We start from the raw sequence: 21,572 nt of genomic DNA on the forward strand, positions 1-21,572 counted from the left end.
GGGCGGGGGCTGGGAGGGGGCGGGGCCTGGGCGGAGGCGAGGCCGGCTCCACCCTTTTCAGGCCCTGCTGTCTTCCGAGCCTCCAGCGACCGCAGGGCGGGGCCGTGCTCGCCCCTTCCCGGCCGCCGTAGTTTTTGTTTTTGTGTTTTTTTTTTTTTTTTTTTTTTTTTTTTTTTTAAAGAAATAACGGTTACTTAGCAACGAGAAAAACAAGAGGAACCAGCGGCACCAGCTGGGAGAGAAAGGAGGTGAGGTCGCTTCTCTACTTCCTCTCCGACACCAAAACTTTGCCTTTTCCCTTTGTTTCTCATATTCTCTCAGCATCCCAAACACAGCCTAGAGGCAGCCTATTCTGCGGGAGTCTGAAATCCCAGGTCCTCAATGTCTTGCTCTCGACTACACGGGTCTACCCCCTCCGCCCTCCCTCCTCTGCCTACATTGGTTCACGGTCTCGCCAGTCCTTTTCACCGCCCTAGAATGATTCAATACCCCCATCTCCTGCTCTCTCAGAAAAAGCAAAAGAGAAGAGCCCGGCGTGGTCGCGCGCGTTTGTAATCCCAGTTGCTCCGGAGGCTGAGGCGGGAGCACCGCTGGAGCCCAGGAGTTCGAGGCCAGAGACACCGTCTCAAAGAAAAAAAAAAAAACGATGAAACGAGAACCCTCCATAGACTGAACCTCATTAAACCGTCTAGTTCCCCCAACCTGGACCCCTACCATGGCCTCTGCCTCTATTCCTCACTGACACACACTTTCATATTAACAGTCCCTGAGGATTCTTTTCATACTCAGTAGCTCAGTCCTCTGCTTAGCAGCTACCCTTAATCTAGCCCTTGTATTCCAAGACAGGAAGAGATAGCCTGGTCAAGAAGAAACCGGAAAATATAAGAATCCCAAAACTTTAGAGGCTGGGATTTCAAGATCATGACACACCCCTATCCCATCCCATCCCTCCCTCACACCTAGGCACGAACAACCCCATTCCACAGTACAAAGGTGTTCCAAGCATTATGGGGTCATGCTTCAGAAGTGGCAGCAAAGGGAAAGATTGTGCAACTTCTTCGTTCAACAAATTGATTTCTAGAACCAGGACTAATTTCTACTCTTTAATTAAAAAAAAAAAAAAAATATATATATATATATATATATATATATATATATGCTTGAAAGAGGGTATTCTCGGCAATTGATATTCAGTTTAACTTTTTAACAATCATTCTCTCTAAATTCCTGTGTGATAGTAAAAATTTACTGTTACCTTTTGAGAATACTAAAGGTAAAGAGACAAAAAGTCATATTGAAATTGTGATTTTTTGTAGTGTTTTAAAAAAACGATTTGCCCTAGTGAATAGGTCTGTTTGTATTATTCTCATTCATAACGGAGAATTCAAAACTCTTTGGAAGAAATGAATGGACTTGGATTGTGTTGGGGAAAAAAAGAATTCAAGTCCAAAAAAATGTGGGTCTCAGAAATAATTCGTTGGCATAGTTGTGATTATATAAGTAAAATCAGACAAATTTAAAGACAGTACTCTTTAATGAATCTTTAGGTTCCATAGGCAGTTCTTACCAAGAAGATGTCGATTCCATTCTCCAACACCCACTGTCGAATTCCACAAGGATTTGGGAATCTTCTTGAAGGGCTGACACGCGAGATTCTGAGAGAACAACCGGACAATATACCAGCTTTTGCAGCAGCATATTTTCAGAGCCTTCTAGAGAAAAGAGAGAGTAAGCTTTCTAAAAGTAGTCACTTTTTTAAATAGGAGACTAAGCCTTTGTTTATGGTAAAACTTGCTTAAGACCATCTCCATTCTGCAGAAAGCCTTTATGAGGCAAGGAATTTCAGATAACAGTTCTTGCTCTTTGAAACAGTATGTACCTCTGTGGTATGTTCTCTTAAATTAGTTTCACATTATGGAAGATTACCAGTTCATTATTCAGACCTTCTTCATTGTATTTCTCACAGACATACAGTGTAGAAGGTAACTTCAAAAGAGCATACATTTCTCTGGAGAAATCAGTGGGGGTACAAAAGATCATACAGTCTACCCTCACCACATTCCAGCACACTGTTCCCGTGTCACCCTGGCAGTTGACTATTATTCCTGAGATGGTTGTCTGTGGTTTCCTTTCCATTTTGATTCCTTTCATTTGAAAGTATTATAAGTGCTGCAAAAAGAATTCTGCACTCCTTAAATAAACTGATATTCACTGGGGTATATGAAACTGTACTGCAATAAAGGCACAGACAAACTGCTTTGAAAGCTGGACTGCCAGCCTGGAAAGGTAATTTCTATTCTTTATGCTAAGTCCCATCCTGCACAGATACCAAGATACCCCACTAATAATAACTCTTTGGTTCAAAGCCAAAGCAAAGTCCCTTCACTCCCATAAATAAAATTTCTAAATCTCCAACCATGAAGGTTTATGACTATCAGGACTTGACCAGTTTTGTACTAAAAACCTATCCGTAGCCAGACATGGTGGTGCACACCTTTAGTACCAGCTACTCAGGGGCTGAGGCAGGAGGATCACTTGAGCCCAGGGGTTCAGAACAGTAGTAAGCTATGATTACACCTACGAATAGCCACTGCACTGCATCCTGGGCAACAAAGTGAGTCCCCTTCCCCATTCCCATGACCCCCGCCCCAACCCCCAGAAAGCCATTCTTGATTAGAACATCCATTTTGTGTAAACTCTTGTCATCATTACTTTTTATTACAGCATTCCAGTGGAGTGGTAAAGGTGACTAGAAATAGGCACAAGCAAACATTCTATTGTTATCATTTTATAGTGGAAGAAAACCTAGCACAAGGGTAGAATTAAAGCAACTCCCATACACACTTCATAGCTCCACCCGCTTGCTTTTTTGCCCTGCCCTCGCAGAGCTCAAAATCTCTGCCAATTTCCTGAATGTTGCCGGTCTTTTCCATATCCGGTCAGTGTGAATATTTGTTGCACAATCTGAAACTTTAAATATTTTCCACTGAAAACATTTGGTAAACTATATATAGAAGAGGAACGTTATTAAGAGAAATTATGTGGCAACAGACTCTGGGACCTATTTGAGTGTAGAGGTAGGAGGTGGGTGAGGATTGAAAAACTACCTATCAATCATTATGCTGATTACCCTGGTGACAAAAATTGTCTCCACACCAAATCCCCTCCACATAGAGTTTACCCATGTAACAAATCTGCATATGCATCCCTTGAACCTAAAATAAAAGTTGAAAGGGGGAAAAAAAATAAAATTCTTTGGAAAAAGAGGTGAATTGTAGTGAACATTAGTTTTATTATAAGATTAACTACAAATTCATGCAGTAAAAAGTCTTTAGTCATTTATTTAATTTTAGAACTCAGAAACATCTCATCATGAAAACATTTGCGTCATTGTTATCAGATCACGGTAATTAAAGCAAATGATTCAGATTAATGGTCTCAGGACACTAGCTCTCTAATAAACAATGGGTAAAACCATTTGAAAAAATTGTAAGCACCACACCCAATTACACCCTTTTCAACCAAGGGCAAATTATCTAGATGATATAAGTTTGAGAATTCACTAACTCAGTCTCCTACACAATGCAAGAATTCTCTTGCCAGCATTCATCATAGGTGGTTACTCGTCTTCATTTTTATTTTTGTGACAGGAAATATGTTAGTATATGATTTAAGTGGTATTTCAGGTCACTAGAAAAAAAGATGGACTCTTAAATTATTTTGAGATTTAAAAAGGAAAAAGATAAAATTGGATCAATTTCTTATACACAAGGACAAATTCCAAATTAGTCGAGTATATAAATATTTTTTTAAAGAAACTGTACAGATAAATATGGATGAATCTCTCTATAAGAGAGGAAAAAGTTTTGCTAGGTAAATTGCTTTAATTGCTTCAAAAATTCGGAAGCAATTAGAGAAAAGATTGTTTTAATTTGACAACATAGAAGCAAACTTTTACATGAGAAAAAGCACTGTGAGGAAAACAAAACTACAAAAGACAAACAGAAAAAATGTTTGCAATTTATATCTCAGTGGGTTAATAGCCCTAATAAATAGTTTGAAAAAAAAAAAAAACCAGTGTGTTATAGGCTATAGAACCCAATAGAAAAAATAGGCAAGAGATATGAGCAAACAATTCACACAAAAAGGAATGCAAATGGCACTCACAAAAATATATTCAAACTAATTCATAATTGATAATAATAGAAGTCCAAATCAAAACTGCACTGAGCTTCCAATAACAATCCCTCCATTATATTGGCAAAAACTCAACATACTCTGTAGGCACTGCTGTGTGATAATAAGCATTTATATACATTGCTGGTGGATAAGCAAAATGCCATAATTTCAAGGAGGGAAACTTAGCAATACCTACCAAAATTATATATGTATTTAACCTTTGACCCAGAAGTTCCACTTCTACATTTTTCATTGCATTATTCTTTGTAGAAACAACCCAAATGTTCATAATACAAGGTTGAGTGAACAAACTATATAGTACATCTACACAACTGAATAATACATATTACTGTTTTCAAAAATGAGAAAGATTGCTTGATGATACTATAGGTGATACTATGGAGTATCAGGATATATTCAGTGAAAACAGCAAGATGGGAAAAAGTGTGCTTAATGTGCTACTTTTTTTTTTTTTAATAAAGATGGGGGATCTCTCTATATTATCCAGACTGTTCTGAAACTCCTGGAGTGCAGTGGTACAATTGTGGCTCCACTGCAACCTCCCAGGCTCAAGCAATCCTCCCACCTCAGCCTCCCAAGTAGTTGCAACTATAGGCATACACAACCACACTGGGCTAATTTTTGTTTTGTTTTGTTTTGTTTGTAGAGATAGGGTTTCACCATGTTGCCCAGGCTGGTCTCGAACTCCTGAACTCAAGCAATCAGCCAGCCTTGGCCTCCTAAAGTACTGGGATTACAGGAGTGAGCCACCACACCCGGCTTCGATTATATTTTTAAATGGAAAAGTAAATATTTAAAAACTTAACATTTACCTTTAGGAGAAAGTGAACACAGTAGAGGGAACGTGATATAAAATATCTTGAATTTGGAGTCATAAAAGTTTAGCATAGTTATAATTTTAAATTTAAAAATTGTTAAGCAATTTCTAAACCGTAAAAGCAAAGTGAAACATAAGCCTAACTAGTATTGACTGAGTGACATACACACACTGAAAGGAATTATTTCAAGTGATATTAAAATGCAGTAATTTGACTGTGCATGCCTAGTGCATATATCCTAAAAACAAAATGAAATTATATATTGTAGAACAAAGCAAGTAAGCAACCAAGCTAGTGTTATTAGGAATAAGATTTTTGGTATAGGAAAAATGACATTCAAGTAAGAAAATGAAAGAGGTTAATAAAATCCTGTAATCCTAAATTTGAGTTGAAAAATATCAGTGTGACCTCATGTTTTCTCTCTTTGAAAAATGAAAGAAGTATTTTCTGGCTTTGTACTTAAAGGCCTCAAAACAATGCCCAACCCAGTACCAGTGAGTACCTGGCTTCTAGGTTGTCGTCACTAAATACCATTCCCAGGAATGAAGGCTTCTTGGAGAACAAGCTAATTTCATGAACTTGGCAGGAAATATACAAGATTAGGCTGAACACCTTGCCATACCAGAAAAGAAGGATGCTATCAAAGATTACGAGAGGTGTTTCCAAGGGACTCAGGAACATTTGAGCACCTGAATAAGCTACCACTGCACAAATGTTTAACAATTAGAGCTTCAATAATAAGAATAATACATGCATTGGATTGAAATGCATCCATTTTCTTAAACATTTGTGAATTTGTGGTTGTTAAAAACATTCATTGGTCATCTTGAAAGGATTCTAGAAATTCAACTGATTATTCTGAAAACTGGTAAATAAAAGGAAAGAACTAAACCTTTAACCTTTCTTTCCTGTAAGAACTGTTCTTCAGAGTAACCAAACAGTTGATGAGGAAAAGTTCTCCTTAATGAGTACTCCAGAAAATAAATAAGTATTGATCGAATTAGAGCATTACCATTTCACAACCTCTAAAAAAAATGATCTAAGCAAGGATCATCAGGGGGCCCATAAAAATTATAAAGGAGTAACCATAAATTTTATGACGGAATTACACAGCACTACCAATTAAGTATACTTACTGAAAAAATCAAACCATCAAACCCAAATCAGATCAACCCTATACATCTACCTACCAGTCTACAGGAAATTGAAAGGCAGAAGAATTTGTTAAAAGCCACCATGGGGACAGTCAGAAACATCCAAACTATGAAAAACTTCAAAGGGAAAATGACCTAATTTCATCAACAAATAAATTGCAAGGAAAGATTATCAGACTGAGGGATCTTTAAAAGAAACTTAAAAGACATAACAAAGGACTGGGCATCCCCATTTTGGGGATCCTGATTTGAACCAACAAATAAATAAGACAATGGAAGAAATTTGGATAGTTGACTGAATAATTGATAATATTGAGGAATTATTAATATTTTAATATTAATATTAGTATTTTGAAGTATGATAATGTGGTTATATTTTAAAAGTATATATTGAGATACATTCTGAAATAAGTAATTGTAGATAAAATAACAGGATGCAAGGGGTTGGTTTAGAAATAATCAGAAGAAAGGGTTGTAGATAAAACAAAGTAAATCACGGGTTGATAATTGAATCTAGACAATATGCACATGGGAGTTTATTTTCCTATTTACTTTCTAAGTTTGAAATTTTTCATACTATAAAGTTAAAGAAAAAATTGTTTAAAAATAAATACCTGTCTTTGTCTATGTCAACTGTCTACATATTATTTTTAAAATTTCTTTCATCCTTCACTTTTCCAAACTTTCTGACAACTTAACATTTAGTTTTATACATTTTTCTGTGTTTACTAATGCATGTTTCTAAGTGTCAACATTTACATTTAGGTACTGGCCTTTGTTCTTTCTCCCATTTTATTATAAATTCTCTTAAGGCAGAAATTATGTTTTTAGTGCTTTTCTAAATATCCCCAAAGGCTCATCCAATGTTCAATTGGTAATTGTATATTTAATAATCACTGGTAATGACTGCAGTGCTAGGCTATGTACAATGTCAACAAGATTTTGGACTGTCAGTAAAGAACCTGTAATTTGAAACAAGAAACTCCACTTACCATAATGCATTCAAATAAATCTGAAGTTATTATATTTTTATTATTTAGAAACCAACTTGATCCAGCAGAATGGTAATCACTGGTAATGTCTGCAGTGCTAGGCTATGTACAATATCAACAAGATTTTGGACTGTCAGTAAAGAACCTGTAATTTGAAACAAGAAACTTATATTTGTGTTACTATTCTCCATTTACCTTGATGCATTCAAATATATCTGAAGTTATTATATTTTTATTATTTAGAAACCAACTTTGATCCAGCAGAATGGGGGAGTAAGATAGACGACCGCTTCTATAACAATCATGCATTTGAGGTATGGTCCTTTGAAGCTATTGGATTTGGCTATTTCTTCTCTGTCAACAGCTAGCAATTATTAGGCTATCCCCAGAATTGTGAGAATTATGTGAGGAGGCATCACAAATAACTTATTAAATCTTTTTAATTGGTCTGGGATTTTTTATGAGAATTTTTTTCTAAAGTATCTGAGTCGTGTACAGATGTTTCACTTAAGTTTAACAATGATCAACAGGAAGAAGGCGCTTGAAAGTTATGAATAATTATTTCATTATTTATTCTTCAAATGTTTTCAGCATCACAGTGCTTAACAATAGCAGGTACTCAACAAATAATTACTGAATTAATAGGTGAATAGTCTATATTAATAGTCTATTTCATAGACTAAAACACTATTAGTCCAATTATTTCATTATCAGTGATATATTACAAAAGACTAATTATAATCAAAGATGGTAATGGTATAGTTTTCTCTATAAAGCTAGTTTGTTCAGAGTCTAAGCCTATATTTCTCTTTAGCAGCTTTACAAAGACAACTTTTTCAACCAAGTTTCCTCAAAAAAAATTAAACCCTAAACCAAAGGCACTAATTGCATATAAGGAATCAGTGTCCTGCTTTGTATCTAGAATGGTTCTGGTTGTGTACCATCCTTGGGAGAATTGAGAAAAGAGGCACTCAAAACATTCTCTGTATTCTATGACTTAGATAATGAATCCTGGTTGAAAAAGGCTGTGTGGTATCAGCATTATTGGAATCAACTGGAAACTTGATAGAAATTCATAGTCTCACAGGAAACATGAAAAACAAGGAAATATGACACCCCAGAATGAACATAACGATTCTTCAGCAATAGATCATAACCAAAATGAAATTCTTGAGGTCTCAGGTGAGGAATTTAAAATGCTGGTTTTTAAATATGGTCAGTGAGGTGCAAGAGAAATCTGAAAAGCAATACAAAGAACTCAGTGAAACAATTAAGGATATAAATGAAAAATTATTCAAGGAGATAGATTTTTATTTTTAAAAAACCCTAACAGAAATTCTGGAATTGAAGGAAATGCAAAATATATTCAAAAGCTTTAACAATAGACTAGACTAAGTAGAACAAAAAAATTCTGAAACAATCCAGTCAGACAAAAATAAAAAAGAATAAACAAAGCCATTAAGACATTTGGGATAACATAAAGCAACTGAATATTTGAATTATTGGTATCCCCAAGGACATAAAGATCAGAAGGTTTAGAAAACCTATTTAATGCAATAATAGATGAAAACTTTGCAAGCCTAGCAAGAGATTTTAACATCCAGATATAAAAGGCCCAGTGAATCCCCAAATGAATACAATGCAAAAAAAAAAAAAAAAAAAGTTTTCACCACAGCACTATCTAAAGTCAAAGAGTGAATTCTAAAAACAGCAAGAGAAAAACATCAACTTTGAGGGAAAACCCATCAGACTAGTAACTATTTCTCAGCAGAAACCTGACAGGCCAGGAAGAATGGGATGATGATTCAAAATGCTGGAAGAAAACAACTATCAGCCAAGAATTCTACATTCACCAAAATTAACCTTCATAAATGAAGGAAAAATAGGCTTTCCCAAACAAGCAAACTAACCTTGTCCTGCAAGAAATGTTCAAAGAAATCCTCAACTTAGAAGCCAAAAGATGGCATTTAGCATCATGAAAACACACAAAAGTATAAAACTCACACAAAGGAGGAAGAGAAATGAACCAAATGGCACCACAACAGAATTCCACCAATCCACAATGACAAACAGTAAGAGAAAAAGAAACAAATAATATATAAAATAACCAGAAAACAACTAACAATATGACAAAAGGAACAAAACTTCACATATCAATAATAACTTTAAACATATATGGATGAAATGCTCAACGTAAAAGCTATAGATGGGCTGAATGGATTTCTTAAAAAAAAAAAAAAAACATGATCCAACTATGTGCTTCTAATAAGAAACTTGCCTTACCTGTAAAAACATATAGACTTCAAGTAAAGATGTGGAAAAAGATATTCCAGGCCAACAGAAACCAAAGCAAGCAGAAGTAGCTATAGTGATATTCAGTAAAACAGTTTAAGTCAAAAACAGTATAAAACAACAACAAACAAGTTCACTTTATAATGAAAAAGGGATCAGTTCAGCAAGAGGATGTAACAATTGTAAATATATACACACTCAGCACTGGAGCAACCAGTTCATTTTAAAAAATTACTATGTGTAAAGACAGAGGTAGACTGCAATGCAATAATAGTGGGGGACTTCAACACCCCACTCATAACATTAGATTATCGAGACAGAAAATCAACAAAGTAACTGATATAGTTTGGCTGTGTCCCTACCTAAATCTCATCTTGAATTGTAGTTCTCAGAATCCCCACATGTTGTGGGAGGGATGCAGTTGGAGGTAATTGAACTGTGGGGGTGATGGTTTTATAAGGGACTTTTCCTCCTTTGCTCAACTCTCATTCTCTCTCCTGCCACTCTGTAAAGAGATGCCCTCCACTGTGATTGTAAGTTTTCTGAGGCTTCCTCAGCCATGCAGATGTGTGAATCAATTAAACCTCTTTTCTTTATAAATTACCCAGTCTCAGGATTTCTTTATAACAGTGTAAGAACAGACTAATACAGTAATTTTTTTTGAGGCAGAATCTCATTCTCTCACCCAGGCTGGAGTGCAGTGGCATAATCTCAGCTCACTGTACCCTCCACCTCCCAGGTTCAAGCGATTCTCCTGCCTCAGCCTCCCAAGTAGCTGGAATTATAGGTACCTACCACCACACCCAGCTAATTTTCGTATTTTGTATTTTCACCATGTTGGCCAGGCTGGTCTCAAACTCCTGGCCTCAAGTGATCCATCCACCTCTGCTTCCCAAATTTCTGGGATTATAGGTATGAGCCACTGTGGCCTAGCTAATACAGAAAATTGGTACTGCAGAGAGTGAGGCACTACTGTAAAGATACCCAAAAATGTGGAAGCAACTTTGGAACTGTGTAACAGGCAGGGGTTGGAACCATTTGGAGGGCTCAGAAGACAAGAAGATGTTGGAAAGTTTGGAATTTCCTAGAGACTTGTTGAATGGGTTTGACCAAAATACTGATAGTGATATGGACAATGAAGTCCAGGCTGAGGTGGCCTGAGATGGAGATGAGGAACTTGTTGAGAACTGGAATAAAGGACACTCTTACTATGCAAAGAGACTGGCGCATGTTGCCCCTTCCCTAAAGATCTATGGAACTTTGAACTTGAGAGAGATAATTTATGGTATCTGGTGGAAGAAATTTCTAAGCAGCAAAGCATTCAAGAGGAAGCAGAACATAAAAGTTCAGAAATTTTGCAGCCTAATGACACAATAGAAAAGAAAACCCCATTTTCTGGGGAGAAATTCAAGCTGGCTGCAGAAATTTGCATAAGTAATGAGGAGCCAAATATTAATCACCAAGACAATGGGGAAAATGTCTCCAGAGTATGTGAGAGACCTTCACAGCAACCTCCCATCACAAGCCTGGAGGCCTAGGAGAGAAAAAATGGTTTCCGGGACCAGACCCAGGGCTCTCTTGCTCTCTGGAGCCTTGGGACATGGTATCCTGTGTCCCAGCTGCTTCAGCTCCAGCTGTAGTTAAATGGGGCCAATGTACAGTTCAGGCCATTGCTTCAGAGGGTGCAAGCACCAAACCTTGGCAGTTTATACGTGGTGTTGAGCCTGTGGGTCCACAGAAGCCAAGAATTGAGGTTTGGGAACCTGCACCAAGATTTCAGAAGATGTATGGAAACACCTGTATGTCCAGGCAGAAGTTTGCTGCAAGTGCAGAGCCCCCATGGAGAACCTCTGCTAGAGCAGTGCAGAAGGGAAATGTGAGGTTGGAGCAGCCACACAGAGTCCCCACTGGGGCACTGCCTGGTGGAGCTGTGAGAAGAGGGTGACTATCCTCCAGACCTCAGAATGGTGGATCTACCAACAGCTTGCACTGTGCACATGGAAAAGCTGCAGACACTCAATGCCAGCCTATGACAGCAGCCAGGAGGGGAGCTATACCCTGCAAAGTCACAGGGGTGGAGCTGACAATGTCATGGGAGCCCACCTCTTACATCGGCACACCATGGATATGAGACATGGAGTTGAAGGAGATCATTTTGAAACTTTAAGGTCTAATGACTGCTCTATTGGATTCAGACTTGCATAGCATCTGTACCACCTTTGTTTTGGCCAATTTCGCTCATTTGGACCAGGCGTATTAATTGAATGCCTGTACCTACATTGTATCTAGGAAGTAACTAGCTTGCTTTTGATTTTACAGGCTTATAAGCAGAAGGAACTTGCCTTTCTCAGATAAGACTTTGAACCTGGACTTTTGGGTTAATGCTGGAATGAGTTAAGACTTTGGAGGACTGTTGGAAAGGCATGATTGTGTTTGAAATGTGAGAGCATGAGATTTTGGAGGAGCCAGGGCCAAATGTTATGCTTTGGCTGTGTCCTCACCCAAATCTCATCTTGAATTGTTGTTCTCCTAATTCCCACATATCATGGGAGGGACCTTGTGGAGGTAATTGAATCATGGGTGTGATGGTTTTATAAGGGGCTTTTTCCCCTTTGTCCTGCTCTCATTCTTTCTCCTGCCATCCTGTGAAGAGGTGCTTTCCACCATGATTGTAAGTTTCCTGAGGCCTCCGTAGCCATGCAGAGCTGTGAGTCATTTAAATCTCTTTTCTTTATAAATTACCCAGTCTCAGGTATTTCTTCATAGCAGTTTGAAAATGGACTAATGCCATAACATTGAACTTAAATTTGACTTTAAACAAATGGACCTAACAACATTTACAGAACATTCTATTCAGCAACTGCAGAATATATATTCTTTTCATCAGCACATGGAACATTCTCAAAAATAGACCAAATTATATTAGGGCACAAAACAAGTCTCAACAAATTTTTAAAAGTCAGTATAAAGTATCTTGTCAGACCACAGTGGAATAAAACTAAAAATCAACACTGAGAGGAATTTTGGAAATGGTACAAATACATGGAAATTAAACAACATATTTCTGAATGTCTACTGGATCAAGACAGAAATTTTTAAAAAGTTTGAAACAAATTTAAAGTTTGAAGAAAATTTTTAAAAAGTTTGAAACTAATTAAAACTGGAAACAACATACCTATAGTATACAGAAAAAGTAGTGCTAAGAGAGAAGTTGATAGCAATAAATGCCTATATCAAAAAAAGTAGAAAGATTACAAATTAACAATTGAAAGATGAACCTCAAGCAACTTGAAAAGCAAGCACAAACCAAACAGTAGCAGAAAAAAAGAGAGAACAAAGATCAGAACAAAACTAAATGGAGACTAAAATAAAAATACAAAAGATTAACAAAACAAAAAAAGTGGTTCTTTGAAAAGATAAATAAAATTGATAAATGGCTAGCTAGACTAACCAAGAAGAAAGAAGACCCAAATAAAATTAGAAATGAAAAATAAGACATTACAACTGATGGTACAGAAACATAAACAGTCATCAGAGACTATGATGAACAATTGTACACTCACAAACCAGAAGACACAGAGGAAATAGATAAATTCCCGGAAACATACAACCTACCAAGATGGAATCAGGAAGAAATAGAAAACCTGAACAGACCAATAGCAAGTAGTAAGATTGATTCAGTAATAGAAATATGCCCCCACCATCACCACCAAAATAAAAGGCCAGGCTTAATGGATTCATAGCCAAATTCTACCCAGTTCTACATAGAAAGAAGAACTAATACCACACATCCTGAAACTATTCCAAAAAACTGAGAAAATGGATTGTCCCTAAACTCATTCTATGAGGCCAGTATCACCCTGATATCAAAACCAGACGAGAACCCAACAAAAACAGAAAACTGCAGACCAATATTCCTGATGAATAGATGCAAAAATCTTCAACAGAATACCAGCAAACAGAATCCAACAGCACATCAGAAAGGTAACACACCATGATAAAGTCAGTTTTAAACCAGGGATACAAGGATGGTTCAACATCTGTAAATCAATAAATGTGATACATCAACAAAATGAAAGACAAAAACCATATGCAGAAAAAGCTTTGATAAAATTCAACATCACTTCATGATAAAAATTCTCAACAAACTAGGCATAGGAGGAACATACTTCAAAACAATAAATGCCATATACAAAAATTCCACAGCTAATACTATACTGAATAGGAAAAAAAGTGAAAGCAGTTCCCCAAAGAACGGGAACAAGACAAGGATTTTTCACCACTCCTATTCAACATAGTACTGGAAGTCCTAGCCAGAGCAATGAGGCAAGGGAAAGAAATAAAAAGCATCCATATTGGAAAAGAGTAAGTCATTATCTCTGTTTGCTGATATATATAGACATAGATATATTATATTATATATAGATGATTATATATTCAGAAATGAGGTCTCACTCTGTTATCCAGGCTGGAGTGGCATGGTGTGATTATAGTTCATTGTAGCCTTGGCCTCTTGGACTCAAGGGATCCTCCCATCTTAGCCTCCCAAGTTGCTAGGACTACAAACATGTGCCACCACACTGAATAATGTTTTTGTCTTTGGAAAGATGGGGTTTTGCCATGTTGTCCAGACAGGTCTCCAGCTCCTGGCCTCAAGTGATCATCCTGCCTTGACCTCCTAAAGTGCTGGGATTTCAGGCATGAACCACCATGCCTGACTGCCAATATAATCTTATATCTAGAAAAATCTAAAGACTCCACCAGAAAACTCTTAGATTTGTTACATGAATTCATTAAAGTTTCAGGATACAAAATCAATGCACAAAAATCAGTAGCATTTCTATGCACTAATAACAAGGTGCCTGAGAAAGGAATCAAGAAGGCAATCCCATTTATAGTAGCTTTAAAAAACAAGGAGTAAATGCAACCAAGGTGGCAAAAAATCTGTACAAGAAAAAATGATAAAACACTGATGAAAGCAATTGAAGATGACACAAACAAATGGAAAAACATCCCAGGCTCATAGATCAGAAGAATTAACATCTTTAAAATGGCCATTCTTTTCCTGAAAACAATCTACAGAGTCAATGCTATCCCTATCAGAGTACCAGCTCACTTTTCACAGAATTGGAAAAAACAATCCTAAAATTCATATGGAACCAAAAAAGAGTCCAAATAGCCAAAGCAATCCTGAGCAGGAAAAACAAAGCTTGAGATATCACATTATTAAATGATACTCAAATGATATTATAGCTTGGTGCAAAAGTAATTGCAGTTTTTGCTATTTCGGTAGAAAAATACCGCAATTACTTTTGCACCAAATGAATACAAGGCTATAGTAACCAAAATAGCATAGAACTGGTATAAAAACAGGCACATAAATCAACGGAATAGAGAAGAGTCAGAAATAAACCCATATACATATAACCAACTGATCTTTAGCAAAACTGATAAGAATATACATTGTGGAAAGGACATCCTCTTCAATTAATAGTGCTGGCAAAATTGGAGACCCATATATAGAAAACTGAAACTAGATCCCTATCTCCCATCATATACAAAAATCAACTCATCATCAATTAAAGATTTAAACATAAGATCTAAAAGTATAAAAATGCTAGAAGAAAACCTAGGGGAAACTTTTCTGGATATTGGTCTAGGCAAAGAATATATGACCAAGACAACAAAAGCACAGGCAACAAAACCAAAAATAGACAAATGGGACTTAATTAGGCTAAAAAGCTTCTGCACAGTGAAAGAAATAATCAACAGAGTGAAAAGACAAGCTGTTGAATGGGAGAAAATATTTGCAAACTATTCATCCATCAGGGGACTAATATCCAAAATACACAAGGGAGTCAAACAGTTCAACAACAACAAATAAATAATCCCATTAAAAATGGGCAAAGGGCTGGGCATGGTGGCTCATGCCTGTAATCCCAGAACTTTGAGAGGCAAGGCAGGAAGATTGTTTGAGCCCAGGAGTTTGACATTAGCATGGGCAACATGGTGAAACCCATCTCTATAAAAAATTAGCCAGACGTGGTGGTGTGCACCTCTCTGGGAGGCTAAGGTGAAAGGGGAAAACAATACTTTGAATTGGGAGGCTAAGGTGCAAGGTTCACTTGAGCCCACAAGTCAAGGCTGTAGTGAGCTATAATCATGCCATTGCACTCCAGCCTTGGCAACAGAGTGAGACCCTGTCTCAAAAAAAGAAAGAAAGAAAAGGAAAAAGTAACAAGAACTTGGAAAAGGACATGAATAGAGATATTTTAGAAGAAGACATACAAGTCCAACAGGTATATTTTTAAATGCTCAATATCACTAATCATCAGAAAAGTTCAAATCAGAACTACAATAAGGTATCATCTTACCCCACTCAGAATGGCTATTATAAAAAAGACAAAAAAATATAACATATTGGCAAGGATATAGAGAAATGAGAACTCTTATACACTGTTGGCAGGAACGTAAATTAGTACAGCCTTTAAGGAAAACAGTACGGAGATTTTATAAATAACTAAAAATAGAACTACTATTCAGTCCAACAATCTCACTATTAGGTATCTACCCAAAGGAAAATAAATTAATACATCAAAAGATACCTTCATTTTTATGTTGTTTTGCAGCACCATTCGCAACAGCAAAATTATGGAATCAACCTGCATATCAGTCCAATGGATGAATGAATAAAGAAAATATGGGATATATACACAATGAAATATAATTCAGCCATAATAAAGGAAGAAGTTATGTCTTTTCCAGCAACATGGATAAAACAGGATGCCATTATCTTAAGTAAAACAAGCCAGGCACAGAAAGACTTGTAGTAGATGTTTACACTCATAAGTGGATGCTAAAAAAAATGTGTTCAAATGGACATAGAGAATGAAATGATAGTTAATGGAGACTCAAAAAAGTGAGGAGAGGTGGGAGGGGGGATAATAATAAGAAATTGGTTAATGGGTAAAATGGACATTATTTGGGTAATGGACATCCTAAAAACCCTGACTTGATCACCAGTCCATTCCTATAACAAATCTGTACATGTACTCTATTAATTTGTACAAATATTTTAAAAAAGAAGAAATTCAAAGTATTGTCTTCCCCAGGTCCACAGATCAGAAGTTACATTTTTAAAAGATCACTGGAGTAATTCGTAGGTACATTAAAATTGGAGAACACTGCTCTAGACAACTGAGTTAATACTGTTAGCCACAAAGCACCAGCAGATATTAGAACTGAAAAGAATTAACAAAGTTCAGGTTTTGATGGTGTTCTCCGGTAGATTTGAGGGATTTCCTGAAGAAGTAGTTGTCGCTTCTTACATGAGTTTGAAAGTGAAGTTCCATCCATTTGGAACTTCTGCTTATTTCTGCTTATTTCTATTTTACTAGATTCTCTGTGTTCATGTTTTATTTGTATTCATGTTTTATTGAAATAAAGTAATAATGTTGAAAATTTTAAATCCTTGTATCACATAGCAATTCTGGAGTTTTTTTTTTATTCTAAAGGTTTTATTTGATTAGATTACATATTCTTAAATTTCAGTTTCATGGGTTAAAGAAACTCTTTCAATAGGTGTGAATTGGCAATGCCTTTAGTTTGGGGAGGAAGACTTAACCATTTCAAAATAGGCAGAGGTGGTTTCTCCTTTTATATTTAAATCATAAAGCAAAACGCCACAGCAAAACTTGCTTCTTTTACTAGTTTTAATTCATAAACCTCACTCAAAATTCAACTTGACGCCACACTATAGAAGACAATGCCATTTATTTTATTCCTATTTTAGAAACTATTGGAATCTCTCTTTTATACTTTGTTCAGGATTCATTATAGCATCTTATCAACTTTTAGTATAGGACAGTGGTTTACTTTGAACATAAAACAGTGGTACACACATTCCAAAAGCAACAGATCAAATGTTTTGCCAATTATTTGGTCTTTAATATTTGTTTACACATATTCCCTTAAGAGCTTTAATTATTTATTCTTGTTTTAATGTATTTTCCTTATTAAAGATAAATATGTAGTATTTAATTCCCTCTAATTCTCAGTAATTTAAAGTAATTTTAATTACTTCTAAACAGTTTTATACAAGACTTTGCTAGTTTGGAAACATTGCTAATTTCGCTCTCTCCTATCTGTCCAGAAGCAAGAACCACCTGAGAAATGTGATCCTAAGCAAGAAAAGTCTCAGATATCTGCGAAGGAGGAAGAAACACCAGTCACCATCTTAGTATGTAATATTTTTAATGTACTATTGAAGAATGATATTGCCAAATTTAAAATTGAACTCCAATGAATGTCTGTTATCTTTATCGTCAAAATTATGATTTTTACCTTCCAGATAATTAACATCAAGATAAATTCCAGATAAAGATTAACATCAAGATAATATCTTGATTAAATTAAATACTAAATATGTAGTATTTAATTCCCTCTATTTCTCAGTAATTTAAAGTAATTTTTAATTACTTCTAAACAGTTTTATACAAGACTTTGCTAGTTTGGAAACATTGCTAATTTCGCTCTCTCCTATCTGTCCAGAAGCAAGAACCACCTGAGAAATGTGATCCTAAACAAGAAAAGTCTCAGATATCTGGGACGGAGGAAGAAACACCAGTCACCATCTTAGTATGTAATATTTTTAATGTACTATTGAAGAATGATATTTTCATGTACAAAGAATGATATTGCCGAATTTAAAATTGAACTCCAGTGAATGTCTGTTATCTTTATTGTCAAAATTATGATTTTTACCTTCCAGATAATTAACATCAAGATAAATTCCAGATAAAGATTAACATCAAGATAATATCTTGATTAAATTAAATACTAAATATGTAGTATTTAATTCCCTCTATTTCTCAGTAATTTAAAGTAATTTTTAATTACTTCTAAACAAGACTTTGCTAGTTTGGAAACATGGCTAATTTCGCTCTCTCCTATCTGTCCAGAAGCAAGAACCACCTGAGAAATGTGATCCTAAACAAGAAAAGTCTCAGATATCTGGGAAGGAGGAAGAAACACCAGTCACCATCTTAGTATGTAATATTTTAATGTACAGATAAAATAACTGGTAGATCATTTTCAGCCATGCCTCTTATGATCAAAAACTCATTTTTCCCTTAAAAATAAAATCTTATTTTTCAAGAGTGTTAATGGATGGAAAATCTCCCTCTGGGGAAGGGCAGACAGAACTCACAGCCCCAGTTGTGATCCTTCAGATTCATCTTCCACTTTGGGAATTTTTCACTAACTGATGCTGTCACCACTACACAATAGCAAACATTCAGAGATAACAAAAGAAAAATCACAGGGAATTACATAAAGCCAAAATAATGGCTTCACAGCAATATGGCTTATTCATCTTCGACGCATAACCCCCTACAAAAATGCCTCTGTGCCTGATGTACTACATCCAAGCAGTCAAGACATAGAGAGGTCCACCCTCAAAGATACCTATATTCAGTGGTGTGCTAGAGCCAGCTCTCAAGAGACAATTGTGCACATTTCTACCCAGGCTCATGTTCAGTAATGTCACTTTAATAACTTGAATCATCCACAATGAGAATTTTAAGACCATGGCAAACACTGCAAATCTGGGCTTTGTTTTTTTCTGGAGAGCCAGTTGTTAAAACACTTACCAGTACATGATTGTTTATATTCTTCATAGTCCAGACTCTTGTGGACTAGGCCTCATAAGAAAGAAGAACTCACTCTACAATGTCGAAGTTCAAACTTCTGAGTTCTTTTTTATGTCTCAGGTCCCAGGTAGTTGCCCAGTAACTGGCACCCAGAATGGATATCTCCTCAAGGAATACCCTACCTCCTACCTAGTAATGTGTGACTTTTCCCTATAAGATGTACAGGTTATTCCAGAATTATATCAATACAACCCAATAAGCCTAACACTAAGATGTAACAGGACGTCAAGGAAGAAGGGAGTTTTATTTCCTTACATCTTTCATAGCTGCTCTTACACAGGTTTTCATGAGTTTGAATAGGGATCTCATTGATTTCCAACTGGACTGTTTTCATTTGCCTGTATTAGGATGTCATCTCAAAGAATTTAGTACCATTCTGTTTGCATTTAAAAGTTTGAGCTAGATTTGTCTTACTATTTATAATGGGGGGCTGGGAGCTTGAGCAACCCAAAGGCCCATTAATATGAGATTGAGTAAATATTAAATAAAAGTACATCAGTATAATATAATACAATGATGTCATAAAAAAGAAGAATGGGCAGAGTTATACACTGACTAATAACACAGAAAAAGAGAACCAAGATATATTGTTACATGGAAAAAGTAGCTGCAGAACTCTGTGATTAGCATGATCTCATTTTTAAAATAAAAAGGCATATATATATACCCATATGAATATATTTGCATATAGAGAAATTTTGGAAGGATATAGATACTCAACTCATAATAATGGGTATCTCCCTGGAGCAGGATTTGAATAGGGGGAGAAAGCTTTCACTGCCAATGACATTTGAGTTTTTGAAGTGTATACATATCATTTCTATAATATTTAAAGATATATTAAAAGCTATATATTTATTCAGTTGTACACTAATGATTCATGCATTTTACTATCTGTAAATTTATACCTAAAAATGTATACCCATTTTTTTTAAAAAAGATGGTATGTGCCAAAGTTCAACAAACCATGTTAAAACTGACTTTATTGGACTAAATGGATTTCTCTTTGGTACTTCACTTTAAATGTATGACTTTGATTAGCTAATCATTTAGAAATTGAGAAGTTATTTCTAATTTATTGTATGTAATTATGATTATTTTTAGACATAACATTTATTATTATTCTTAACATTTTTACCATGCCTCAAGGATTCTTTTTTGTCCCTCCCCCAACCCCCCAAAATAGTACCTATTTAAGGAAACTGAAATAGGCACTATTCTGGGGGAAGGAAAGTTGGCAATGATCTTTTGTTGCTGGGACATATTAAAGAGTAACAAAACAAAATGCCTGCTATTTTGGCATTTGCCATTCGGTGCATATACAATGTGACAATATATGAAACTCCCTCAGGAAGCAACAGATCTCTGATAGTTGCATCCCTAAATTGATTAAATTTTATGCATATCTTTTTATGGCATCAAAAATACGGCATGTTTAAAGAGTCTATGACTTTTTCTCCTTTCAATGAAGGACTCTTCTGAGGAAGATAAAGAAAAAGAAGAGGTTGCTGCTGTCAAAATCCAGGCTGCCTTCCGGGGACACATAGCCAGAGAGGAGGTGAAGAAAATGAAAACAGATAGTCTTCAAAATGAGGAAGATGAAGAAAAAGAGGAAAACAAGTGAGGACACTTATTTTTACCTCCAGGAAACATGAAGTATAATTCAACTCCATTAATCTTCTTGTTATTGTCATTTTTTCCTGAGTAAGGAAGATTCGATGTTGTGAAATAACATTTGTTGCTGTTGTGAAAATCTGTCACGAGCATTTGTTTAATAAGGGTACCATTGAAACATGCCACTTGAAGATTTCTCTGCGATCATGAGTTTGTTTACACTTGTCTCAAGCCTATCTAAGAGACCCTTAGATTTAGAGTTATAGAACTAAAGTATCTGAGATTACAGAGATCTCAGAGGTTATGTGGTCTCACCATTATCAAATAAATAAATCCTCTCTATCACATCCCCCAAAGATGTTCTTTAGCTCCTGTTTCACTCCTAGTGATAAAGAATTTCACTGCTTTTTAAGGGTAGTCTATTTAAATTTAGAATTGTTAGAAAGATAAGCTGGGTCAAAACTCTGCCTGCTTCAGCCTGGCCAACATGGTGAAACTTCATCTCTACTAAAAATACAAAAATTAGCCAGACGTGGTGACATGCGCCTGTAATCCCAGCTACTCAGGAGGCTGAGGCAGAAGAAATCACTTGAACCCAGGAGGCGGAGGTTGCAGTGAGCTGAGATTGTGCCACTGTACTCCAGCCTGGGCGACAGAGCAAGACTGTCTAAAAAAATAAAAAATAAAAAAAAAAATCTGCCCCCTTGTAAATTTAACCCACTTGTTTTCATTTATCCTACATGCATTCGATTATTTATTGAAAATGTATTGAGCACTATTCATGTGCTGGGG

At 35.9% G+C, this 21,572-nt stretch overlaps 1 protein-coding gene across 3 annotated transcripts; it reads left to right on the forward strand.

The window, feature by feature from the left end:
* The first annotated feature begins 188 nt into the window (after positions 1-188).
* On the forward strand, positions 189-21,491 carry SPA17 (sperm autoantigenic protein 17). 3 transcript variants are annotated; one of them, XM_002754545.7, is made up of 7 exons: positions 189-248; positions 1,548-1,728; positions 7,408-7,478; positions 17,609-17,695; positions 18,007-18,093; positions 18,417-18,503; positions 20,638-21,491. In XM_002754545.7, the coding sequence occupies exons 2-7, from the start codon at positions 1,575-1,577 to the stop codon at positions 20,788-20,790; spliced, it is 639 nt and encodes a 212-aa protein (XP_002754591.4). In that variant the 5' UTR covers positions 189-248; positions 1,548-1,574; the 3' UTR covers positions 20,791-21,491. The 3 variants fall into 3 exon arrangements, with proteins under 3 accessions (XP_002754591.4, XP_035120844.3, XP_054097664.2); XM_035264953.3 differs by having other exon boundaries at positions 18,420-18,503; XM_054241689.2 differs by having other exon boundaries at positions 17,612-17,695.
* The last annotated feature ends 81 nt before the right edge of the window (positions 21,492-21,572 follow it).

This window comes from Callithrix jacchus, chromosome 10, assembly GCF_049354715.1.
Source record: "Callithrix jacchus isolate 240 chromosome 10, calJac240_pri, whole genome shotgun sequence".
Lineage (NCBI taxonomy): Eukaryota > Metazoa > Chordata > Mammalia > Primates > Cebidae > Callithrix > Callithrix jacchus.

Bases quoted from the DNA above. Each gene is read 5' to 3' on its own strand.
- SPA17 (XM_002754545.7), top strand. From the start codon at position 1,575: ATGTCGATTCCATTCTCCAACACCCACTGTCGAATTCCACAAGGATTT. The intron at 7,479-17,608 runs GTATGGTCCTTT...CTATCTGTCCAG, and splicing joins ATAACAATCATGCATTTGAG to AAGCAAGAACCACCTGAGAA. The intron at 17,696-18,006 runs GTATGTAATATT...CTATCTGTCCAG, and splicing joins AAACACCAGTCACCATCTTA to AAGCAAGAACCACCTGAGAA.